Genomic DNA, 23,111 nt, shown 5'->3' on the forward strand with positions numbered 1-23,111 from the left:
AAGAGCTTGCCTCAATGAGCTTCAATTGACTGATGTCACACTCCCTTAGTCCACTTCTTTATACAGCCTACGCCTGTCACAAAACTGTACACACGATACATTTTGAACCCTAAAATATATTGTTCCAGCTTTCATATATTCAACAGTAAGTCGCAATTATGATGACAGGGCTACATTTAGTTAACATTAGCGTAGTTGATGCTTTATGGAAATAGCAGCTTTTATCTTTTCAAGTACCACAAAAGCAGGATGTGAAATGTGAAGTGTTTACCCTAAAACAATAGAGATTTCAACCACCAACCTTCTGCGGAAATGGATAAATGGCTCTACTTGGCAAGATATGTAAAAGAGTAAAAAAGATTGTATTAATGCAATATATCTACTGATTTTAAAAGTTTGTTCTGACACAAATGAACAGCCATATAAACTACATAAAACCACTCGAAGTCAGTTGTGGTACACTAGTATTTACAAGTTAAATACTAGTAACGAATACAGAGGGCTAAATAGGATTTTGTTGCAGATTTTGTACAAGGTCTCACATTGTTTGAGCTGACCGTTTACTGTACATTTCCTTGGCCTGATTTGCCTTAGAATGGATGATGTAGTCCAGCCTCCTCCCTGTGCGCCTCTGTAGCTGCCAATGGCTGGTCGGGACGTCATTGTTTCCACTAAGAATGGCGCCCTTACAGTTTGCACAACAACGCAGCAGGGAACATTCTCTTCTGAAAGCCCCTTGAGGCTCCACTCCAGAAATTATGTTTTTTTTTTTCATGTAACACAAAACACATGAACAGTGTCCTCTGGTAAACCCCTGGCACCATTTCAACAACAGTTTATGAAATTGTAATTACAGAATGGCATGTATAGAGCGTGTGTTTCCAAGGTGAAATGCATTTAAAATCAGAAGTCTATATTGAACGCTATCTACCTACCTAATAGCCTGTGCAAGGGTTTCAGACAAAATTTGAGTATAAAAAGTCTAAGATGGCTGTAAGGTGTTGTGAAAATGAGAACAAGTGGGTGGAGAAGAAGATGAATGAGAAGAATCTGGAGGAGACACGCAGAAGAGGCAGACAATAGCACACCGTTTCCTAACTGCTCAATTATTCATTTTAGCATTTAAACGGGATGTAATCACTGCACAGCACAAATGGTGTATTACTGGAAAGCAGATTTCACTCAGGGTAATTTGATGAATAAAACATAAACAACATTTAAATTAAAATGGTCATTTTCTGCCGTGCTGAACACATGACACATGCAGCCGCGATTGTATGAATATTCACAGCACATGGATGAGAGATTTGTTTTTGCCAAATTGAAAGATTTTTACAACAAAGTGAAAATGTCAAAACGAAACGAAGCAGGAATGTGCCGCCAACGCTCAGCCAATCCACTGTCAACATTTGGCTCTTTCTTTTGGGTTTGCAATCGGTTCAGTATTTTATTGTTAGATGCAGGAGATGCACAGTATTGGAAAACGTAATTCATTCATTTACAAAAATAAAGTTGGGTCATGAAAAATCCTTGCAAAAAACTAGTATCCTTCAGTGATTTTGAAACGTGTTTTAAAGATTGGTTTATCGTCACTACATCAGGCTCATAATACCACTGAAAGCCTGCATACATGTTAGTAAAAGACTACTTATCACAGCTGATTAACCAATAACATTCTCTCTATATAAAGCTCATCATATTACACTTCAGCTCTTAATAAAGACATTAAAATGACTGAGCCATCTTGATATTTAGCCTTTAGCTTTAACACATGGGCCTGGGTTAAGAGTTTCCCGCTGTCTAACGCTGACATTTCACAGAGGCCAAAGTCGACATGTGGGTTACCAGGGGACAAGCGGATGACTTTTTGTACTAGCATGTACTGTTTATGCAGGGGTGTGTACTCGGGCCCATGCATTTGACAGTAAGGGAATGCTACTTAATCTGGCAATCTGTCTTAATGGCCTCTGTCTAATTAAGACAGGTGGGGAGCTACACGCACACCCACGCACACACATGCTGATAGGAATATATGTGAAAAGATGCTAGCTCACAATCCCTGCAGGGGCCGAGGTAGTCGCCATTAATCAGAATACAGCCAAGTCCACGGTGTATTTTGTCTGTAGTGATGTTTATGTGGAGTGTGGTGGTATGGCTAAGCGTGCCCGCTGTGTCACTCTCCATCCATCTCAAGTGGGCACAGAGTAATCAGTGCTCACTACAGGATTCACGCTCCCTCCTGGGTATCTCATCGGAATGGCCCGCCCAGCCTCCTGTCACAGTACAAGATGGGTCTTCAAGTGTCAGTGGACATGAGGATGGCCTACATTAGTATGGGCCCACATGAGTCTAATTACATAGGAAAAAAAAAAAAAGAAGTTCAGTTATAAAACATGGCACAATTGTTAAAAACGTCAAGATTTTCTTTTTATTTAAATTTTTTTATAATGCTAAAGTATACCGGTCCGAATGCCCTCACTTGACACCAGCATTTCCAAAGTATAAAAACATGTCAAATAAAAAAGCTAAACTATGCAGAGATTAACATACAACATTTTGAGCTAAAAGTATTCACCTTATTGCCGTAGGAGCTGACATCGCTATTCAGGTCGTATTATTTTGCATGGGGCTGCTGATCTTGGCAGCAAATAAATTCTATACGGACTACAAAGATGTTTTAAAGCCTCCCGGAGAATCGCGCATGTTGACTTGTTGTAGACTTGTTCTTCTTATTCTGTAAAGCCCTGACTTACTTTGTGCTGTACAAATAAACTTGCCTTGCCTTGTTGCACATAAACACTGAAAATTTGACAAAAATCAACCCACTTTATATCATCTTTTCACATATTCTCAATTGAAATGAATGGGATTCCCTGTTAACTGGAAGTTTGGTCAGGACCTTAGCTGGAGTATTGGTGTGGTGCGTGGTTTGGGGTTGATGGGGAAAAACTTGTTCATAGTGCTGCTCCTCCCCTGAAGGGTTTTGTCTCACAGAGCTCCAAAAAAAAAAAAAAAACATCTGGGGTGGCGCTTATCTTCTAGAGGAGAGTGCAGCGTCCCTAAATCTAAGACCACACTCACCAAATCGGCTTTTTCCTCTGTTGCTGTGAGTCGTTGGAATAATTTGCCAATAGAGATTCTAACCTGCGGGGTTTGAAATGTTTGCACGTCTGACAAAAAAGTGGCTGAGCTCTGAACAAGTTTGTACACATTAGAGATAAGTGTGATTTGAATGATCAGTAGAATGTAGAATGTGGAGAGTGGGAGGGGCTAAGGGGAGCGGGTAAGCGTGCATGTGCTTATGTGTTTGACTGTGTGTTGTTTTTAGAATAGTATTTGACCCTAGGTAATATCTGTTTTTTTTATTTATGGTCAATTTATCTGTATACATTGGATCCATATTTTCAGCCTGCTCAGGGGCTGCACATGTAAATTAGCCTTCATGCTATAACCTGGCACCAGCATCTCGACTTGTCTTGGTTAATGTATCGTTGTGCAGTGTCTCTGTACAAATAAAAAGCATGCCACACCATAACTCAAGCGCCTACACATGCAAACTCCACACCGCCATTGCATCACATTATATAAACATCAACAAAATAATTCTTAATGTTCTTGTTTTTGCTTTAGTTTCACATTTATAGTATTTTGCGAGGAAAAAAAGGATCAACGCCCTCCAAAGCCTCTCCTGCTGCCGACGTCGCACGCCTATAAAATATTGCAGGCATTTTTCAGATATTATTTCTCCCGCACACATGGCAGCTCGACACTATCGCATGTTTTTACGGGCTACTGTTGCTGGGCAAAGAAAATGTGATATTTGCCATTCCTCGCAGCCAATAACCTTTCCAGGTGGTGCTAAGCCAAAGCCCAGGGATGGAGCCAGGGGTCAGGCACCAGTGGAGCATGATATGTAGTTGGGCCATGGCTACTGCAAATTAATTCTACCATTATAAACAGTCCTATTGTCATTCTGCTGCAAAATCCAACCTGCCTGCTTCCCGCTACGCCTGACTATGTGTTAGCATGTGCTCTGGGTCACTGTGGTACCAGATGTAGTTCCAGTCTATTGAACATTCAGTGGCTTGTATTGGACAGCCAGTGTAATGAAATTAAAATTTAATATAATAACAATAACATTCTCTTCGGAGGGTCCACCTGCTGTTCTGGTTGTGTGAATCTGATTTTGGAGGAGCTGTCCCGCAGGCTGCATGTGTACACAGAGGAGAGTATCAAGATGAGGAGGAGCGGAGAGAGAGGGGGGCCTCATGTTGTGCAATGTCTTTTGGGAATAAAAGAAGGGATGAGCGGCACAGTAGTGAAGTCTTGGGTAACAGTGAGATGCAGAGACTGATAAATAATTGGTACAAATAAAAAGTGTTAACCCGATAATCTTATATAATGCAATGTTAATATGTCAATAAACTATATGTATTGTATATTTTGCCATATGCTGCACTCATACTTCAGAGCGAGAAGGTTTTGGGCTCAATCCCCGTTTCGTCCGTGCCATTTTGAAGTGTGATATAGATGATAAACGATAATATTGAAATTAATTTATGCCACTAATACACACAATAACCCAAGAGCAGAATTTAAACCACAAAAACTATTTAAAATCTACAATGTTTGTTTCAAAAAAAGCCAAATGAAACACTTAAGTACTTAGTTTGCGTCTGTAATGAGTCATAGAAGTTATTAATTCAACATTTTATCACTCAAAACCAAACATTTCCCAGTAGTGCAAGGAAACTGTACATGTTATAAATACTGAGCACCAAAATATATTGTTCCATCTATCATGTACTGAATGACAAGTCAATATAGTAATTATAGTGACAGGCCTAACTCCATCAACCCAAAACATGCACCATACGTAAAAGCCTCCAGCTAAAGTAGTCCAGACCAGGCCTAGCAACAAGACGCTCACTGCTCCTGAAGAAATGGCATGAAGGATGGGTCAAATGCAGATGACAAAGTTCCATACAGGGACAATAAAAATCCTTTAAAGAAAACAGTGATTTGGAAAAGTAAATTAGGATAATATACCAACATTCCTTTGCATATTTAATGTCTTTATCTCATAATTGCAAGCAGGTTTTGAGAGAAATGGTGTGAAATAGCGATTCATATGACAGAATTTCCAGGAATATAATAATGCTGAATGTCATGATGAACAATTTGACATGCAGTACCCAATTAAAATTTAAATGGTGAGCCTGGTGCAGAATTTCATACCTCAATATCTTTTGTTCCACTCTTTCACATCCCAAAATGGCCGACTTGATGCTTTGCACAAGCTTCACAAGCATAAATTACCCGGCAGATGGTAAAAAACGTTTTACACCCAGCACCTTCCTCCACAATAAACAAGCACAACTGTCTGAGGACTCCACTCTGCCGTGTATTTGTAGTAACTTCAAATGCAGAGGTTTATACTGTAATCTGCTGAATTGTTGTGTGTGTTTACTCAAGATATTAAAACCTGCCAAAAACTGACTTTTCTCATCCAAAAACATGTTAATGCAATATAAAAGAAGTTTGTCAATATGAAAAAACAAAATGTACTAGTAAAAAGTACATTGTGATAATTGAATCGTCAGGGTTTTCCACATAACTAAAAGTAAAACACATTATTACGCCCATTTCCCATTAGCAAAACTTGGGTGCACCACAGTGTCTGCAAACCCCCCATGACTGTGTAATGAAGAACACATTTGGAGACAACCTGAAATTAAGATTTGCAAATTTGTCTGTCACACTTACGGGATTCATTATGCACAAACTCACAGGGGGTCCAAAATAAGCTTGGCTAAAGTTGTGGTCAATTTTGAGAGAACCAAGAAGCGAGTGCACGAATGGACTTCTTGATATTTAAAATGTTCATATTATAACCAAAACTCATCTAAAAACTACCGGCAAACTAGTCACATAGATCAGGTAGGCTTTATACCAGATGCCCTACCTATTGCAACTTGCTGAACATTGAGAACTGGTGTAGTGTCTTGCCCATGTGCACAGCAACAGTATTAAGATTCATTCATTACTGTAGTTTTTGGATCCATAGACCAAATTCAGCCAAAATTCTGCAGAGACGCTTTTTGTGTTTAACAGTGGTGGAAAGTAACAAAGTACAAGTAGTAAAATATTGTACTGAAGTAGAATTTTTAGGCATCTGCACTTCGCTTAAGTACATTTTAGAGTGGATACTTTCTACTTTTACTTCACTATATTTGAAAGCAGATACCTGTACTTTCTAATTTAATGCATTTTTGACCTGGACTGAAAAGTAAATCGTTCTTTTCACGATTTGAGGGGTTATTTTTTTTTTTACCATGTACATAACTTACTTACTACTTACTAAAGTTTTCTGAGTTCAAGCTTCAGTTTTGAGTAAACAAAAATAAATACACAAAATTCATAAGAAAAATGTAGGAGCTGGACCAAAATATGTTAATATGTATCTTTTTTTTAATTTTATTTTTTTTATCAATGTCACTACATTTAACACTTAACAACAACTTAAAATAATTATCAACACTTTTAAATGGGTACTTAGATACTTTTACTTGAGTATTTTTTTCTTCGTGACACTTTTACTTATATTTGAGTCACTTTTTACCTCTGTATCTGTGCTTTTACTTAACAAAACTACGTCCACCGCTATGTTTAAATACCTCACGTTGAAAAGGTTAGCTGTCATCTAAGCTTGACTTAAAACTACTACTATTTATGTCATGTAAGAAGCTCAGAGCGAAATTATTTCATTTAGAGACAAAATCAAAAACCATTACGAGAGTTCAAGAGCTCAAGTCCTGTGATGGTTTTTCTTGGGGGCCGGATTTATTTCATAGCACATCAAAATTAAGCCAGACACTCGAGCACTGGCATTAATATTCTTTTAATATTCTTATAATATTCTTTCGCCGTGTAGTGAGCAGGGTCTATATGCCAGCAGCTACAGTTAAAAACAGAAAAACACACAAAGAGGAAGCGCGTCGTGGCTAATTGCGTCTCGAGTCTTGTCATGGCGGCGCCGTATTTAATAAAGTGCAAAAGTTGACGATGCCTCAGAGCTTTGGTGTGACCTATTTTAAGCATGTATCCTGAATCAATGCTCACTTTGTTTGCATAAATAAACTCGCTAATCTCATTATCATACACTAATCGAATTATAAAGCGTACTTTGAATCGCGGAGTAATTTGATTAAGCTGTTTACATGCATAGCGGATACAAATTTATCTTAATATACCGATCTTAATTCCATCTTTCGTAATGTGTGCTGATTGACTCTTTTGTCATGAGGCTTTCCCCTATACGGGTTCTGTGTAAATATATGAAATGCTAATAGTTGTCTGTCGCCGTGCACCAGACAATCTCGAGGTTTCAAACAGCGTGTCACATTAGCGGCAGAAAGGCGTGGAGGCGTGCCACGCGGATCAGGCTCTCTTGTGGAAGCTTGCCTGGGCGGGACAAGCAGCCTGGGAGGACTCAGATGGGCAGGCGCGCTCGACATATGGTGTTTACATTTCAGGACAATTCTCTCATAATGCATCTTATTTCACAGTCCTCCACACAGAGTAATGTACAGGCGCTCCATGTATTTAAACCAACAGTGCGGTAAATTATATCAGTGGAAGTATGGGAATGAAATAGCATTAGAGTACTTGGCAAAAAGAGGATGAGAATAATGGGGAAAGAGGGTTAGTTGCTCATTTGTGAACATAAAGAGTGTTTGAGTCCTGGCCCGTGACTGTTTAAAACATTAAACTCAAGTCCATTCTAAATATATCTGAAGAGTTCATTTGTCTGTGTAATCCTTCAGTCGTCCAGGTATGATACATAGTAAAACTGAAATCTGTCAACTGGACAAAAGGTTTTTTACAGTGAAGTCATTTCGCTGTTCATCCAAGCCGCTTCTTCAGTTCTGGTCAGATTACTGGTGGACAGTGTCTTATATAGTTCATTTGCAAAAACAGATAAGTACCATTTGAAAAAAATCATCAAAGGCTTGTAGTTTATTCTTAGTATAGTAATATTTCCAAAAAAACAAATGTGCTTTACTGCTATCAAAATATTATTCCATCTCTTCTTGATAAAGTCCACTGTACATTACTGTCATTGCTAATACCTTTAGAAGATAGTAACAAAAAGAAAAAAATAAATAAATGTCGTATGCCAATGGATTACAGGTTTCTGCAACAGCTGCCAATTGATAAGGCAACAGATCCCATTTTAATTTCTCTAAAACCCATGGACAGCAACTGTAGCATGTGCCCCTACTGGTGTAAAACGGCATTACAATCATTTTTTTAATCCGGGATACATTTTGCTGACTTGTACTAAGGGCATGTCAGGGAGGCCTTTGTTTTTGTTTACAAAGTGATTGAAACCATAGAACCTGGCAACCAAAAATGAGGAGCACGTTCTGATTGGTTGGTTGCCTACAGAACCAAAGTTCAAACTGGAAACTTATTGTTAACTTTTATTTCATGTTCCTTTTTTGTCGCCATCATGTTATAACCTTGTTACCTCCTCAAAAACATACCTGGAATTGCCTTTTGCTTCATCCACATATATTAACAGCTACTTTTTACATTTAGTTAAGTAGAGATGGGCAATTCCAGGGTTGAAATCATCCAAAAGATTCTAATGAAGATATATGGAGTTTAAAAACACAGTGGAGCACTTCCTGTCTTACCACATGACATCACAAAGTGGAACAGAGTGTTTTCTGTTTGAACTCAGCTTAAATATGCAGGGTTTGTGTGTTAAACATGTGTGAATGAAACAAACACAACTCCAGGTATGTTTTTGATGAGGAAACATTATAACATCAATCCGAAAAATAGCATAATATGGTCACTTTAACATTTGATTTGAACACATTTACCCCATTCACTCAACATTAAAAGCAAGAATTTCATTTTGGTGCTGTGTGGCGTGTGCGGTCCCCCTGCTCTTGTCCATCTCTCTGTCCTCGTTGCCTTTCCAAACCCTCCTTATGTCCTGTCTCCTCTCCTCTGCCGTACCGCTGGTCCCAAAGGAGTACTCTGAATGCCTCCACTTCCCCCTTCGCTCACCACCAAACCTCTTATTCTTCTTCCACCTCTCTTCTCCTGTCAGCTCACATCTCTGCAGCTCCTGTCCCTAATTCAGCACCTCTGCCTTTGTCCCGTCCCGTACCTGGCCGCAGTATGTTTCATCTTCCCCTGTCACCCCAATTGCCCTCTGCGCTCCTGTCTTCTAACCAATCCCCTGTTGTCGCCTGTCATCTTCTGCCTCACCTGACACCACCGTCCTAAGGCACAGGGACATTCTCCTCCTCTGCTTCCTCTGCTTCCTCTGCCTCCTCTTCGTTCCTCTGCGCTCTCACAAATAAAACCGGTAAAAAGTGGTTTCCCATAAGGCTCTGCACAGGCTGTTCAAAGGGGGTGGGTTAATATCAGGAGTGATTTGCTTAGCTGTGCCTGGACAATAGACTATGTGGAAGTATTAAGCCTTGGCTCAATAGAAATGGGATTTAAAAATTGATACCTCTGGAGAAATAGTGTGAAGGTCAATGCTGCGAAGTACAAGTCCACTGCTGAACAAGAACTCACTGCCTGCATCAGAAGTGTTCAGAGAGACTGGATAAATCATTGCCAACAAATACTTCCTACAAGGTTTTAATTAAAGATACGCTGTGTAACATTTTTCTGGTGGAGGCTTAGCTTTTCGTCCTGGAGTGCTCCACAAACAAACAAGTAACGCCAAGTTTACAGGCCGAGTTAAAGGTCAGATCTGTGGAGAGTTGAGCCGGCTTACGGTCAAAATGTTCTTCAAGTTATTTTTAACAATAAAAAACACAACACAATTGAAAAAAGTACAGATATACTAGTTTAATGTTATACTGAGAAATGTTTCAGGCAAAGGATTAACACTAACGGTATAGAGAATCTTTTATTTATTCCCATTACAACAGTTTTATTTTAATTGACAAATTTAGTTTATGACGCCTTTGAACAGTGGTGGATCGTAACAAAGTAAAAGTAGTAAAGTACTGTACTTAAGCATAAATTGTAGGTATCAGCACTTTGTTACTTTTTACTTTTACATCACTATATTTGAGCGCAGGTATCTGTACTTTCTACTCCACTACATTTTTGAACAGGACAGAACATTTTTATTTTTTTTATTTTGGTATTTTATATTTTGCTCCATCGAAACAGTGTGTTACATTAGAGTCTATTTTTAGTTTATTTTTCAAGTCTATTTTTAAATTATTTTAAGCGATTATCTATTATCTTGTTTTATTGCATGTTACCATTTTCCTGCTGTTCTTGAACTGTGCGGTGCAATACTGGAATTTCCCCACGTTGGCATAGGCATATCTTATCTTATCTTATCTTAGGATGGAAAAGAAAATGTACTTTTTTATTATTGTCTGAGACCTGGTGAAAAGGCAGACGGGTTTATTTTTGACCTGTTCGTAGTTTGAGCAAACACAAAAATACAAATAAAAAAAGCTAGGAAAAAAAGTATCGCACAACTATTCAGCACTTTATCCAAACCAATACATTTGAAGTCTTATAACAACTTACAAACTGTGTGAAATACTTTGACTTTTGACTCTTTAAGTACATTTTTCAAACAAGTGCTTCAATAATTTTACTTAAGTAGACTTTTTCGTGTGACACTTTTACTTTTTCTTGAGTACTGAGTAAAAAAATGTCCACCACTGCCTTCAAGTAAATATAGATATGCACTAACCATAATTTATCACATGTAAGTGGTTGTCCAATCGACTTGTACTAAATGAAATCTATCAACTAGCATTATATGAGCCAGCGGTCATTACTGCCATAAACAGAGGGTTACACATCCATTTTTATTACCGTGTAACAATTTATACACAAGTAGAACAATACACAGTGGTATGGAACTGGACTGCCAATATTAGCTGATAGATAGAATTTATTTGCAACACCTCAACGCACAAGGAGCCGGATCTTTAAATTCACAACACATCACTACTGCTGTTATGCTGTTACTCATATGAAGATACAGGAAAAAGAAAAAAACTGAATGATTATTTAGTTTCTCTCTTGTTCTGAAACTTTTACTTTGATAGACTTCTGGTTACCCTAACTTTATCCATTATCCCTCAAACCATTTTCAACCAATTTGTGTTCCAAACTTCGGAATCTTGTTTGTTCCCAACAGAAAGCAACGACTCCTCTACAAAAAAATGTGGCACAGTTTATGAGCCTCAGTGTGCCTCTTAGATACATATTTGAAATCATCTGATATGTGAGCGTGTTTGAGGAAAAACAGCAGCGGAACCAGAGCGTGTTTATGTTCAAGGTCACTGCTCCATTTCCTATCCGGGCTTGTGCCGATATCCCAGCATCCTCTCTGCCAGCAGCATTGATTAGCACTCTGCCAGCATAACATCGCGCACTCCTCTTCTCTCTCACAAAACTGTCTTAGGAGGGCATTACCGGGTTACGAAATTGCAACAAATAAAACTCACACTCGCTCTTAATCTCACACCCACCAAAATAACTCATTTATTTTCATTGAAGACATATAGTTTTAGTTAATCAGTGACACTTTGATTCAGAAATGACAGATTTTAGTGAGGATTTTCAACATCATAGAGCTATTTCCTTTTGCATTTTGTCCATTTCCAGTCTGTAATTGAAGTGTGTTTGGATTACCTGATATGCAGCACGACAAACTGTGTTTTTCCTCGCACCATTCAGCCCGAATCACCGACTGTATAAAGAAGTGGACTAAATGAATGTGACGTTACCCATAGCGCTCGGCTCCGGTCAAATGAAGCTCGTCGAGGCTATCGGTTGTAGGGGCCAATTTGGAGTTCCAATCGTGAGTATCATAGCAACCAAAAAGCCAATCTGGAGCGAAGCTGTTGAAGGTAACGCCCCTTAGCAACGCTGTCAATCAAACCTGTTACTAACGCCAACAACAGCAACCTCAGGGAAAAAAGACGCCTGATTTGTCTGTTATTAATGTTCATATCTTGCGTTACGGACACAACAGCGAAATTAAAAATGCCAGGATCATGTAGAGCGGGTTAATATGAACATTTCAAGACCAAAATGACAAGTCTGATAGCAGCAATTACAGAGAAACGGGCAACAGTTTTTTAATGTAAAATGAATTGGAGCCAAACTCAATGGAGCTGGAAGCGTGCCAATGCTCACTTCCTATCTGGAACGTGGCAGCTAGCAGGTTAGCTATGTTCATTTATATATACAGTCTATGGTCCGAACCCACATCAGCTTGTTTTTCTGAGCAGGAGTCGCTCTTCTGTTGAGTGAGATTACACAGACCAGGCCGTGCCAGTATTGACAGAGGATTGGCTGTAAACCTCTTGACTAAAAAGATGATGATCACTGACAATTTGAAATGATTGGAACTCAGTTTGATTAAACTTTGATTAATAGGCTCGGTTCACAGCAGCACGCTAGCTAGCTCACTGTGTCTCCAAGCTAACAGTCACTTTTATTAAAATCTGAAAACATAAAATAAACAACCTATTAAAATTCAAATTAATCAAAATAAAAACTTCCTAATTATTTTAATATGTTGAATACTTGTGGTGTGGTTTTAATATTTATTATACCTCAAAATTAGCATTAGCATTAGCATTGAGACACAAACAAGTGTCCTCCGCTGAAGGATTCATTTTATTTGTGTAGTTTTTTACTTATCGTCAGTGACATCCACCCACAGCTCTCTGTCCACTGCCTCATCTTTAAATATTCATTCATTTTAGAGAGACTTGGTAAAAACCTCATAGAGATCAAATTGGACAAGAACTAGTGACGCTAACAGTGAGGTTGCCGGGTGTTATCGAGCACAGAGCGTATTGTCCGGACATAGTCCAGTTGTCCCTCCCCATGCACCACTTGTCACCATGAACATGAAAGAAGTCCGAGATAATCAAGTTGAAGCCTGTTTACTGTATGTCTTTATAAACCAGTGCATTTCATTTGCCACTTACATTTCTTTGGTATTCTTATACAAAGCCATGCCCCACATGTAGGCAATATCCATGCTCTGTTCACTTGAGTGCCGGCAGGACAGTACCAGCTGAGCCAAGTGAATGGACAAACCAATTTCTGCACTGCACACAATGAGTAAATTTTGATTGATGATGCCGGAGAAATGGCTTTGTATCCCAGGGACTGGTTTGGACTCAATCCAATTGTACAGCACTTAGCCGTTTCTCTCTATTAAATCAAACATTATCAGCAAGTTAGCCGCAGCACCATGTAGCACACAAGGAATAATCTGCCAGAAAACAACACCACAAACAGAAGCTATATGTTACAGTACTGAATAGTGTTGCTATGTGTTAAAGATGTACTATGTAACATTTCTGGAAGAGGGATATTATTTTTCTGCCTGGACCGTTTCACAATATGGCATTAAACGTATTGGTCTTAATCAAAAACAGCTGTTTCTATTACATCTAAATAGCTTAAAAACCATGCATTTCTAATGTGAGCAAGGTCACCTCTCCACAGATCTAGCCTGCAGCTTAGTCTGATGGCGTCATTTGCTTGTCTCCTTGGAGTTTGCCATGATGTACAGCATTCCAGGTAAACCTTACTTTATTTTTAACAGGTACTTGAATGTTTTATCACAGCTTTGAGGAAAACATGTTATGAGTATTTTATGGTTTAGCCGTAGCCTGCTGTCTTCACACTCACAGCGTCACAAAACCTTCTGTAAATAAAGTCTATTGTTTAGAATCCTTTATAATTAAGGTGCTGAAGTAACAGATGTGAAAGTAATATGCTTATATTGATCTTGGGGTTCACTATACTCCCACGCAGAGGTGTAGGAGGCCTGGGTGTTTGGGAAAGGAGTCAATCTTTTCCAACTATTAATAAAACAGCTGTTGTTGCATGCCCTTGGCTCTGGGTAAACTGCTACCATCAGCGATAATGTAATGACTCACTGTGGCGTCTTCAATTCTCAGCAGTAAATACACTTTGTTATATATTTTACATAGAGCTGAAGTGTGTGGGATAAGTGCTCCTTATAAACTCCTGAAAAACAGGTGGCTCCTCACTGCAACATAACAAAAAAAACCTCACGCAAAACTGTGCTGGAGGGTTACATAAAAACAACAGAATGAAGGATAGAGACTGACATTGACTAAACACAACAAGGATGAATGTTTTTGTTGACCCTTAGAGACTTAATATGAGCATGGATTTGTTATATTCAATCCAAATTATAATGCATAATTTATTTTCTACTTCTGTAGCCTGCCCTCAAGACAAATGGCAAGCAAGGCTTGCAAAACCTATGGGGCTGGATTTGCTCCAATTTTTTTATTGAGTCACATTTCTTTTGTTAAGGCACATTGTGATCTCGTCAGCTCTCAGAAGCTAAGCAAGGCCGAGCCTGGTTAGCACTTGGGTACTAACCAATTATGAAAATGATGAATGTATGAGTGATCGGTGATTGGTGGTGGTCAGAGGAGCTGATGGCAGCCTCACGTCTGTCAGTCTGCCTCAGGGCAGCTGTGGCTACAATAGTAGTTTAGCACCACTGAATATGGAGTGAATGAATAATGCACTGTAAAGCGTCTTTGAGTGTTCAGAAAAGGTCTATATAAATCTGATGCTGATGAGTATTATATAATGGGCTTCCTGTATGTGATTGTTGAACGATTGTTGGCAGTGGAACCTAGGAACTTTTTTGTTATGTGGCAATGTCAACGACATGCACCCCCCACACTCATTTTGTCAAACCATCATGCTGGTCATGCTGGCCTGTGTGCCACTCTTAGGAGACTGGTATTGACATTTACATGAGTGCAATACATATGCATGTGCAGCCATCAGATTTGGGCATGAAAAACTGTGTGCAAATCACACACTGCTGTGACGTGACCCCAGGCTGTTGTCGACCAGACGTCACTCAACTCCAAAATGGTCAAATTCATTTCAGTGCTTGTAAAAAATAAATAAATAAAAAAGATATGAAATCAAATTCTAAAAACACTACAATAACTCGAGAGTGCTGACTCACACCACGTACAGGCCAATCCTATCTGTTTGAATTTAGAGATGAGCTGTCAAGTCGCTGTGTCTAAAAGGACTTAACCAGCAAGCTATTTCTTGGCGTCATGTGGAGACAAGCCAGACTGACAGAAAGAGAGAGAGAGAAAGAGGCAGAAAGAGAAAGAGAGAGATCGAAAGACGTGTGCAGAGAGGAAGTGTAGAGCGAAAGAGAGAGAGTGAGGACTATTTAAGATGCTACACTTGGTTTCAAGGGCAACTTGATTCTGAAACAACAAAACAAAAAACTTACGTGTGTCTCTACGTGTGTGTGTGCGTGCTGTGCACAGGATAGGATTACAGGCACTTAGCTCACAGCGATATAGTACTCTCATAGGTGCGAGTACACTCCTCTGCATGCTGATTACCCACAATTCTCAGCGTGTGATGAAGAGAGGGGGGAGAGAGAGGAGGAGAGGAGAGAGAGGCAGAGACATCCTGGTAAAGTGTCAGAAGTGGTGACGGCTGTGTGCTGTGTGAACATGGATCTGGGCTACGTGTGTGCTAGCCCCCCAGCAGCTCATAACAACATAACAAAGCCTTCAACACATTCTCATATTAGCAAATCACTCATTAGCTTTCGTGCTAATTGCTACTGGCAATTATCGTTTGCTAGGTAACGTCTTTTGCAAACTGCCGTGGAAAATAGCACATTAGTGGTTCGTACAATGCCACACATTTGACAAGTTGATAAAACTACTCTGGTTACAGCCTTAATGAAGCATGAAGTAAAACTCAACTCATAACGAACACATTGTTTATTAAGAATTATTCAGGCTTTGAAACTAGTTCATTAAATGTTAAGAGGAGTTAGCATTAGGGTGTCAGTGCTGGAACGTAACAGCTTAAAAGCAGTAAAGTACGGTACTTAAGTACATATTTTATAAGTACATTTTAAAGTGGATACTTTTTACTTTTACTTCTCTACATTTTTTTACTGGACTGAAGTAAAACTTTTTTTAGGCTGAGGGATTTATTTTGAGCACGTTTATAATTTGTGCAAACAAAAATATACAAGTAAAAACAGCTAGGAAAAAATGATCAGTTTTTTACTCTCTATTTTTAAAAGGGTACCTTAATACTTTTACTTAAGTAGATTTTTTATATTTTTAAATACTTTTAATAGTTACTTTAATTTTACTTAAATCAATTTTACTTGAGTATTTTTTGCTCCGGCACCTGCACTTTTACCACCGGTATTAATTCAATAGATACCAACCCTGACTCATTCTTAATGGTTACTGGGAGACTCATTTAAGAACTAAAACGAAGTAGAAGTACTAACAAGTGAGAAGAGAAATCAAAGTTAGTTTTACAATAACAGTTTAGTGAGCACACTGTGCAACATGTGCAACTGTATTTTAATGCTTTCAATAATTAGATTTAGTTTCAGCTTCTTGGAAAGGCAAAATGGGCCAATAAAACAACTACTAATCCTTTGTTTATTTCAGATCACACTCGGCTTGGTATAAAGTTAAAAAGTTAATCAGAAGGGACATTTTTGCTTGTTGTTTTGTTAAAACTTGTAATGAAAGCCGCCATCTGTCACCGGGCTATATGTTTATTATGCAGGCAGTAAATAAAGATTTGCTCATTTGCTTCTTTCACATAGGCCACAGTGTGCAGCTCCGAATTGATGTTATGAGTCTTGGGACCTCTCTGGGACATTCTCATTAGTCAAGTCATCCTCCAGTGCATCTCTAAGTTGGCAGGTAATCTTCGGAATATTTATTTGTCCTGTCCTTCTGCTATTTTGTGCTATGGATGTCGGCCATTTTAAACATAATAAACAGACATGCAATAGACTAAAATATGACGCTAAACAGCTGTGGTAATTATGTCAGGAGTGCATCTATAGGGTAAGTATAATGAGACGCCAACTAGCACAGATTTCATGGTTAAATCATAGACTGTTTATTGAAGTGGACTGTGACGTCACCCATGGTGTTTAGCTCCAGCCAAACAAAGCTCACTGAGACTAGCAGTGATAGAGGAGATTATGGAGCGCAGTTCTTAAAAAAGCAGATGGTTATCCCTATGACAATGGCATATGTTAAAGATCTACACAAAAGTTTGCCTTCACAGTGGGGAATGCAGAGGGAAGTACTAACTGTAGCCAGACTGTAAACTGTGCATTTGTAAATTATTCACTGAAGTCTTTAAAGGTGCTATATTACACAAAATCAACTCTTTTGAGCTTTAAGCTATGTTAGAATATTGTTACCCCCTCAAAAACCTAACTGGAGTTGTGTTTTGTTTCATTCACACATGTTTGAAGAATCCTTTATTATTAGTCTGCCTATATCTACAAAACTCAAAAGGTTCTGTTCCACCTTGTGATGTCACGTAGTGGTCATTTTCAAGTTAACAGCTACTTTTTGCCTTTTTTGCGGGGCTGAAATCATCCAAATGATTCTAGTGAAGGTGTATGGATTTTAAAAACACAGTGAATTACTCCATGACATCACAAGGAGTGTCAAAGAGGACACCAAACACAAATACTGTATCTTTTTATCTTTAGAATTACAACCAAACCTATACTAACATGTTCACTGAAATCTCCATTTAGATTATATTGAAAATGTTGTGTTACATGTAATTTTGTAGTTAAAGAAGCCAGCACAAAGGGACATACGAGGAACTACCTAAGTCCTCCTAGCAATAAACTAGAAAATCCATCCGTGTTTGCTCTTACTGTAATCAATTCTATCTGATGCTAGAAGGGAAAAAGTCTATAGGGCTTTTAAATGCACACTGTAAAAGCCCCAAAGGATTCAGAGTGTAAATTGTCACTGTATATGGGCTATGGATTATATTTGGTAACCTCTTTCGCTTTAAATGTTTAGCCAATTTGATATTTGAAAGTGTAAGAACACTCAACTGATCCACATTAAAGGTCCTATAGTACACAAAATGGATTCTTGTGAGATTTAATCCTGTGTTATTAGTCTGTCTACATCTCCAAAACTCAAAATGCTCTGTTCCACCTTGTGATGTCACGTAGTGGTCATTTTCAAGTTAACATCTACCTTTTACCTTTAGAGTAGAGACAAGAGCAATTCCAGGGCTGAAATCATCCAAATGAATCTAGTGAAGGTGTGTGAAGTTTGAAAAACAGTGGAGCACTTCCTGTTTTACCACATGACATCACAAGGTGGAACAGAGTGTTTTTAGATTGAGAGAAGAACTCAGCCTAAATGTGCAGGATTAGTAGAGTCTTCTGTTCTCGAGTTGGCGAGTCTTACTAACTTTCTGTAGTTATAAAGTTGTTCATTATGCAACGTTTTACCAGGTGTTACGTTTCAGTAGACCAGACTTTTATGTCTTTTTATGACAACTCCTAACTGTGAGCCATGGGATTCCTTTGTTCTTTCTCTATTAACTAGCATTAGCTGTGCCGTATGGGGTAAATGAAACTGAATTGTAGATGAAGGATTAACAGTATACAGCCAAAAATGTCCAAAGTGCTACTCTGTTGTGCTTCCCTCAACGCAATATTGATGTTGTTTTTGGATTAGTTCATAAGAATCTAGTGTGTTTAATGTTAAACAAAGGCTATTCTTGGTTTGATTATGAATTACAGAGGAGAAATGTGTGTTATTTTTCTGTACTATAATGTTTGAGCTAAAAAATTGGATGAATAACTTTTATGATACATGTATAAATACAAACAAACCATAGAGGTGTTTCATGTCTGCTAGAGATTGACCGATGTGGGTTTTTTCATGGCTGATGCTGATACTGATTCTTTATGATCCAGAGAAACCGATGACCGATAAGCTCTTTCGAACTTTCTAGGCCGATATGAAGGGACGATTTTGGTCATTTTACCCAAATGATCTCATTTGAATTTAGCACAAACTCATCTATGACCTTGTCTTTCCTCTTTTGACTTAAGTTTTCAGATAAACCTACAGACTCTTTATGTAGATGGAGGCAGCTGGTCGGCCAAACCAAATATCGGCCTCTGCTGGAGATTCAAGGCCGATAGTCAATACGCTAAAAAGTGCAAATATCGATATATCGGCCAACTGATATATCAGTCTGTCTCTGCCATTTATTTATTGCAGTTCATTGACTGTACATTATTTTTGAGGGATATTCCTGCTTTAGGGTTATTGTTTCAGTAGAACAAATTAGTTTTAATATTATAGTTTATCGCCTATCTTTACTTGAGCATTATATCACACTTCAGCTTTACCCAGCTCCTGTGTTATGGAATCAGCTCTCTGCCCATGTTAAAGAGGCCCCCACAGTCTCTACATTTAAGACCAGGCTTTAAACTTTCCTCTTTGAATTAGCTTATGGCCAAGCCATTTAGGAGCAGAAATAAACCCACAGTTTTAGTTAAGCTGCCCGTAGGAGCAGCTATGCTGAGGAAGTATGGTACCCTGAGCACTACGCTCTGTTTCCTCCTACTTTCCCTGTCAACAGCATTCACTACTCAGTTCACCTGGAGTTCGTTCATTGCTATTCACATGTTGTTCCATGTCCCACTTGCCTCTGGGGAGTGCAACTGTTTCGGATGCCTGTCCACTGACCGCCCGGTGATGGCTGGACCCTAGATGCCCCTTCCGTGCCCTGGACAGGAGGGGCATCTAGGGCGGACCCGGATACAGTTATCCATTTGCTTGTTTTCTGTTGATTAATTTGCTTGTCTCTTTTTGACCAATGTCTGTTTCATTGTATATTTTCTAACTTTCTGTTGGTTAAATCTATCACGTTCAGCCCTAAGAGGCAACTACTGTTGTGACTTTGGGCTTTACAGAAATAAACTGAATTGAATTCAAATTTGCTACTGTGGCAGGCCTCCATAGTGCTCCTTTAAACTGTCACTACAAATCACGTGAAGTACAATGTCAGGCTTGTCACATACAGATCTATTATCATGGTATTTTCATGGTAGAAAGAAGAACGCTGGTTCCAAAAAAAACAAAAAAAAATAAAAATAAACAAGTCATGAATTTGATACGTAGCTTGGAGAAAACAACAGGTCTGACAGTTCGCTTTGATAAAAAAGTCCCATTTTTAAATTATTTTAACTATATATGCAATTTTTTATGTCCCGAAAAACCTTTTGACAGGAAAGACAAACCTCAACACTACGACCTTGTGAGCTGGAAGTGACTCAAGTCCACAGTTAATCCAGGAAGTAAATACCATAGAGTATGATACATGAGCCATCTCGCTCCAGCCAAGACAGCAGTCAGGCTAAATCATGCACGACACTCACCCTGCATTATACCCCAAGGGCTCACCACGTCCCCAGACTTTAAATACCAGCCATAAATACTCACTTAACATCTACGGGGTTTTCATAGCACCCTGCAAAAAATGGTCTTGTCCTTTTTCAATAACACATTTGATAGAAGTACAATGTTTGTTTTGAAGATGTTGTGACTGAGTTTTAAATAGGAAGTAATAGAGATAATGGAATATGATCACTTATAATTGGTATAATTGTCATAATAATGAACCAGCAGTTCAGTAGTAGCACATATGTCTATACATACTATAAATATCTCCAAGCAACATTATCTTTATGTATACAGGGAGTACCAGACTTTTTCATGAGGGCCCTGTTAAAATAAAGTTAATACAAGCAAAAACAGCTGATATTTGTTGCACCTTAATGGTAATATCAAGCTATACACTTTAAAATGGTACAAATACATTCAAAATTCCTTTCTAGGTTTAAAATGCATAATGAATATTTTGGCATATTGCGCACACCATTGCACAAGACATTTTGTACGGAACTTTCAGGACTCCAAATTCACAAAGCATATATTTTTACTGTTTCTTCCACCTTTGCAGTTACGTTGAAACATCAAATAGACTATTGCACATTTCTAACCGATACGTACTCCCATTATCAATAAAAGCACATGCTAAATGGGCTCTAGTGACTCTTCCTGTGCAACCTCCCCATTCTCAAACAGTTTCTAGGGTGTTATTACTTCCAAATCAATTACTAATGCACACACTAATGTCCCAGTCCATGATTAGATTTAAATTGGTTACAGCAACAGCAATGCCAGATCAATAGCCTAATTTAGCACTGATCAATAAACAGGCAGAGCAGTAAAATATTGTTATGAGTGAACCATAGCAAACCACATGAGTAAAAGAGGAAAACAGAGTGGAGCAGGTAGGGACTCACTATCCGGAATTGGTTGATTCCTCTGTGACACAAACGATCTATAACACGGATTGTACACTTATTTCCTGGTGGTGATAATTTAACTTTGAGGAAGTATCGTGTCCCAAATTGAATCTGTGTTAACTATTAGCCTGCTATAGTTCGACAGCTTGTTTAAACGTCCCATATTACGCTATTTCCTGATCTATAAAACATATCTGGAGTTGTGTTTTGTTTCATTCGCTCATGTTTAATAAAAACGCTGCATATTTAGGCTTTGAGTTCTTATCTCAAACAGAAAACACCCTGTTAAACTTTATAATGTCATGATTTTAAAATTTAAACAAAAGGGACAACAATTCACATTCCAAACAGCACAGTTCAAGTATAAAAGTATAAGAGGTAGTGGACTCACCAGATGGTTGGTGGCTCAGAGCCCTCCACCTCCAGGTAGTCATACTTCTCCTCAGTCTGGAAGTCTGTAAAGATGACAGAGATGGTGTCTCCAGGCTCGGCCAATAGGATCCAAGTACAGTCGGCCTGATTACCATAGTTGTTGGGGTAACCGGGACTGGTCACCACCCCACTGCCGCCCCCCACAGTGCCCCCACATGTGTCCTCAGCTGTCAATCAAATCAGAGAGACAAATAGAAAACCTGGGTTAGGGAGAGGAGGGACCGAGGTGCGGACTTGATCTTTTGGACAAAATGATTTAGATTTACTCTACTACATCGATTAGTTTGGAATAAATTAGCAAATATTGTTTCTTTGCCAATTTGATTATAATTTTGGCCTACGTTACTATCATAATTTCTCAAGTGCTTAACAGGCCAGCCAGCCCTGCTCCCCGCCTCTCTCTCCCACTGTCACATGACTGTACCTCAGATTTAGTAGGCTGCAGTTACACTCTTCATTCAGCAGGTTATTTTATGAAGCATTTTGTTAGCGATGTATGACTTTTTATGAAATGTACTGTCAGATCATATGCTACACGCAAAATGGAGCTCTATTATATGTTAGATACAGAGTATATCAATGGGAATATGGTTAAACCCAATAGATTCAATTGAATGAATTTGCAGGAGCCAGTTGGAATCATGATGTTTAGGCCTTAGGCTGCAGTTCCTGTCACACTCAGAGATGCTAAAAATACATGTCCAGTAACAACTTCTGTCTTTGTCCACCAATCACAGAGCTCCGCTCTCGTCTCCTCCAATCACCACCAAGGAACTTTGACTTTTTCCCAATTGGTTGGTTTTGAAATGAACAGACCAATTTTAGTAATAGTTTGAAAACATACAATTATCAGATGTGATTATAAATTTGGAATAGCTTTCATTTGCAGTTCACATCTGACTATTATTGAAAAGTACTGATTTACTGTATAACAGATAAAGACACATGGATTGCGCTGTGCACAGAGCATAAATTATACATTTATAATTTATACAGATACACTCACGGAGAATCAACATTCCACATTGGACCTTAGTCTGTCACAGGGACAGCAAGCATTGGGCTCAATTGACTCACAATACCCATTCAGGGAAAGGCTTGAATCAAAAGCAGCATTAGTCCAAAGTGAATTGAGGCCAGTGCAGTGTTCACTGTCCAAGTGACAAAGATTCAATGAAGAACCCTTTTTTCCTGAGAGTGCACAAAACCAACATTAAACATGGTATAAATTATACCTGTATAATTTATATAAAGACATATACGGCAGTACTATATGTAACAGACTTTTCAGCATATGTTTTCCCACACACCAGTGAGTGCAATTTAAGTGGCAAATGATGCTAATGCAGCATCAGAGCCACATATTGTTATGATCAGCGCTTAGAGAAGCCAGAGCCAAATTAAAGTACACTCACTGAGAAGCAGG

The 23,111-nt window shown here is 38.7% G+C and overlaps 1 protein-coding gene across 1 annotated transcript in view; it reads right to left on the bottom strand.

Annotated features, from left to right (window-relative positions):
* LOC117379073 (CUB and sushi domain-containing protein 3-like) overlaps window positions 1-23,111 on the bottom strand; it is a 319,068-nt gene that overhangs the window by 144,081 nt on the left and 151,876 nt on the right. The window contains exon 5 of the mRNA XM_055225479.1: window positions 21,645-21,852. Within this exon, the coding sequence (XP_055081454.1) occupies window positions 21,645-21,852 (208 nt within the window). The remainder of the gene's footprint in view (window positions 1-21,644; window positions 21,853-23,111) is intronic.

This window comes from Periophthalmus magnuspinnatus, chromosome 11, assembly GCF_009829125.3.
Source record: "Periophthalmus magnuspinnatus isolate fPerMag1 chromosome 11, fPerMag1.2.pri, whole genome shotgun sequence".
In the NCBI taxonomy this organism is placed as follows: Eukaryota; Metazoa; Chordata; class Actinopteri; order Gobiiformes; family Gobiidae; genus Periophthalmus; species Periophthalmus magnuspinnatus.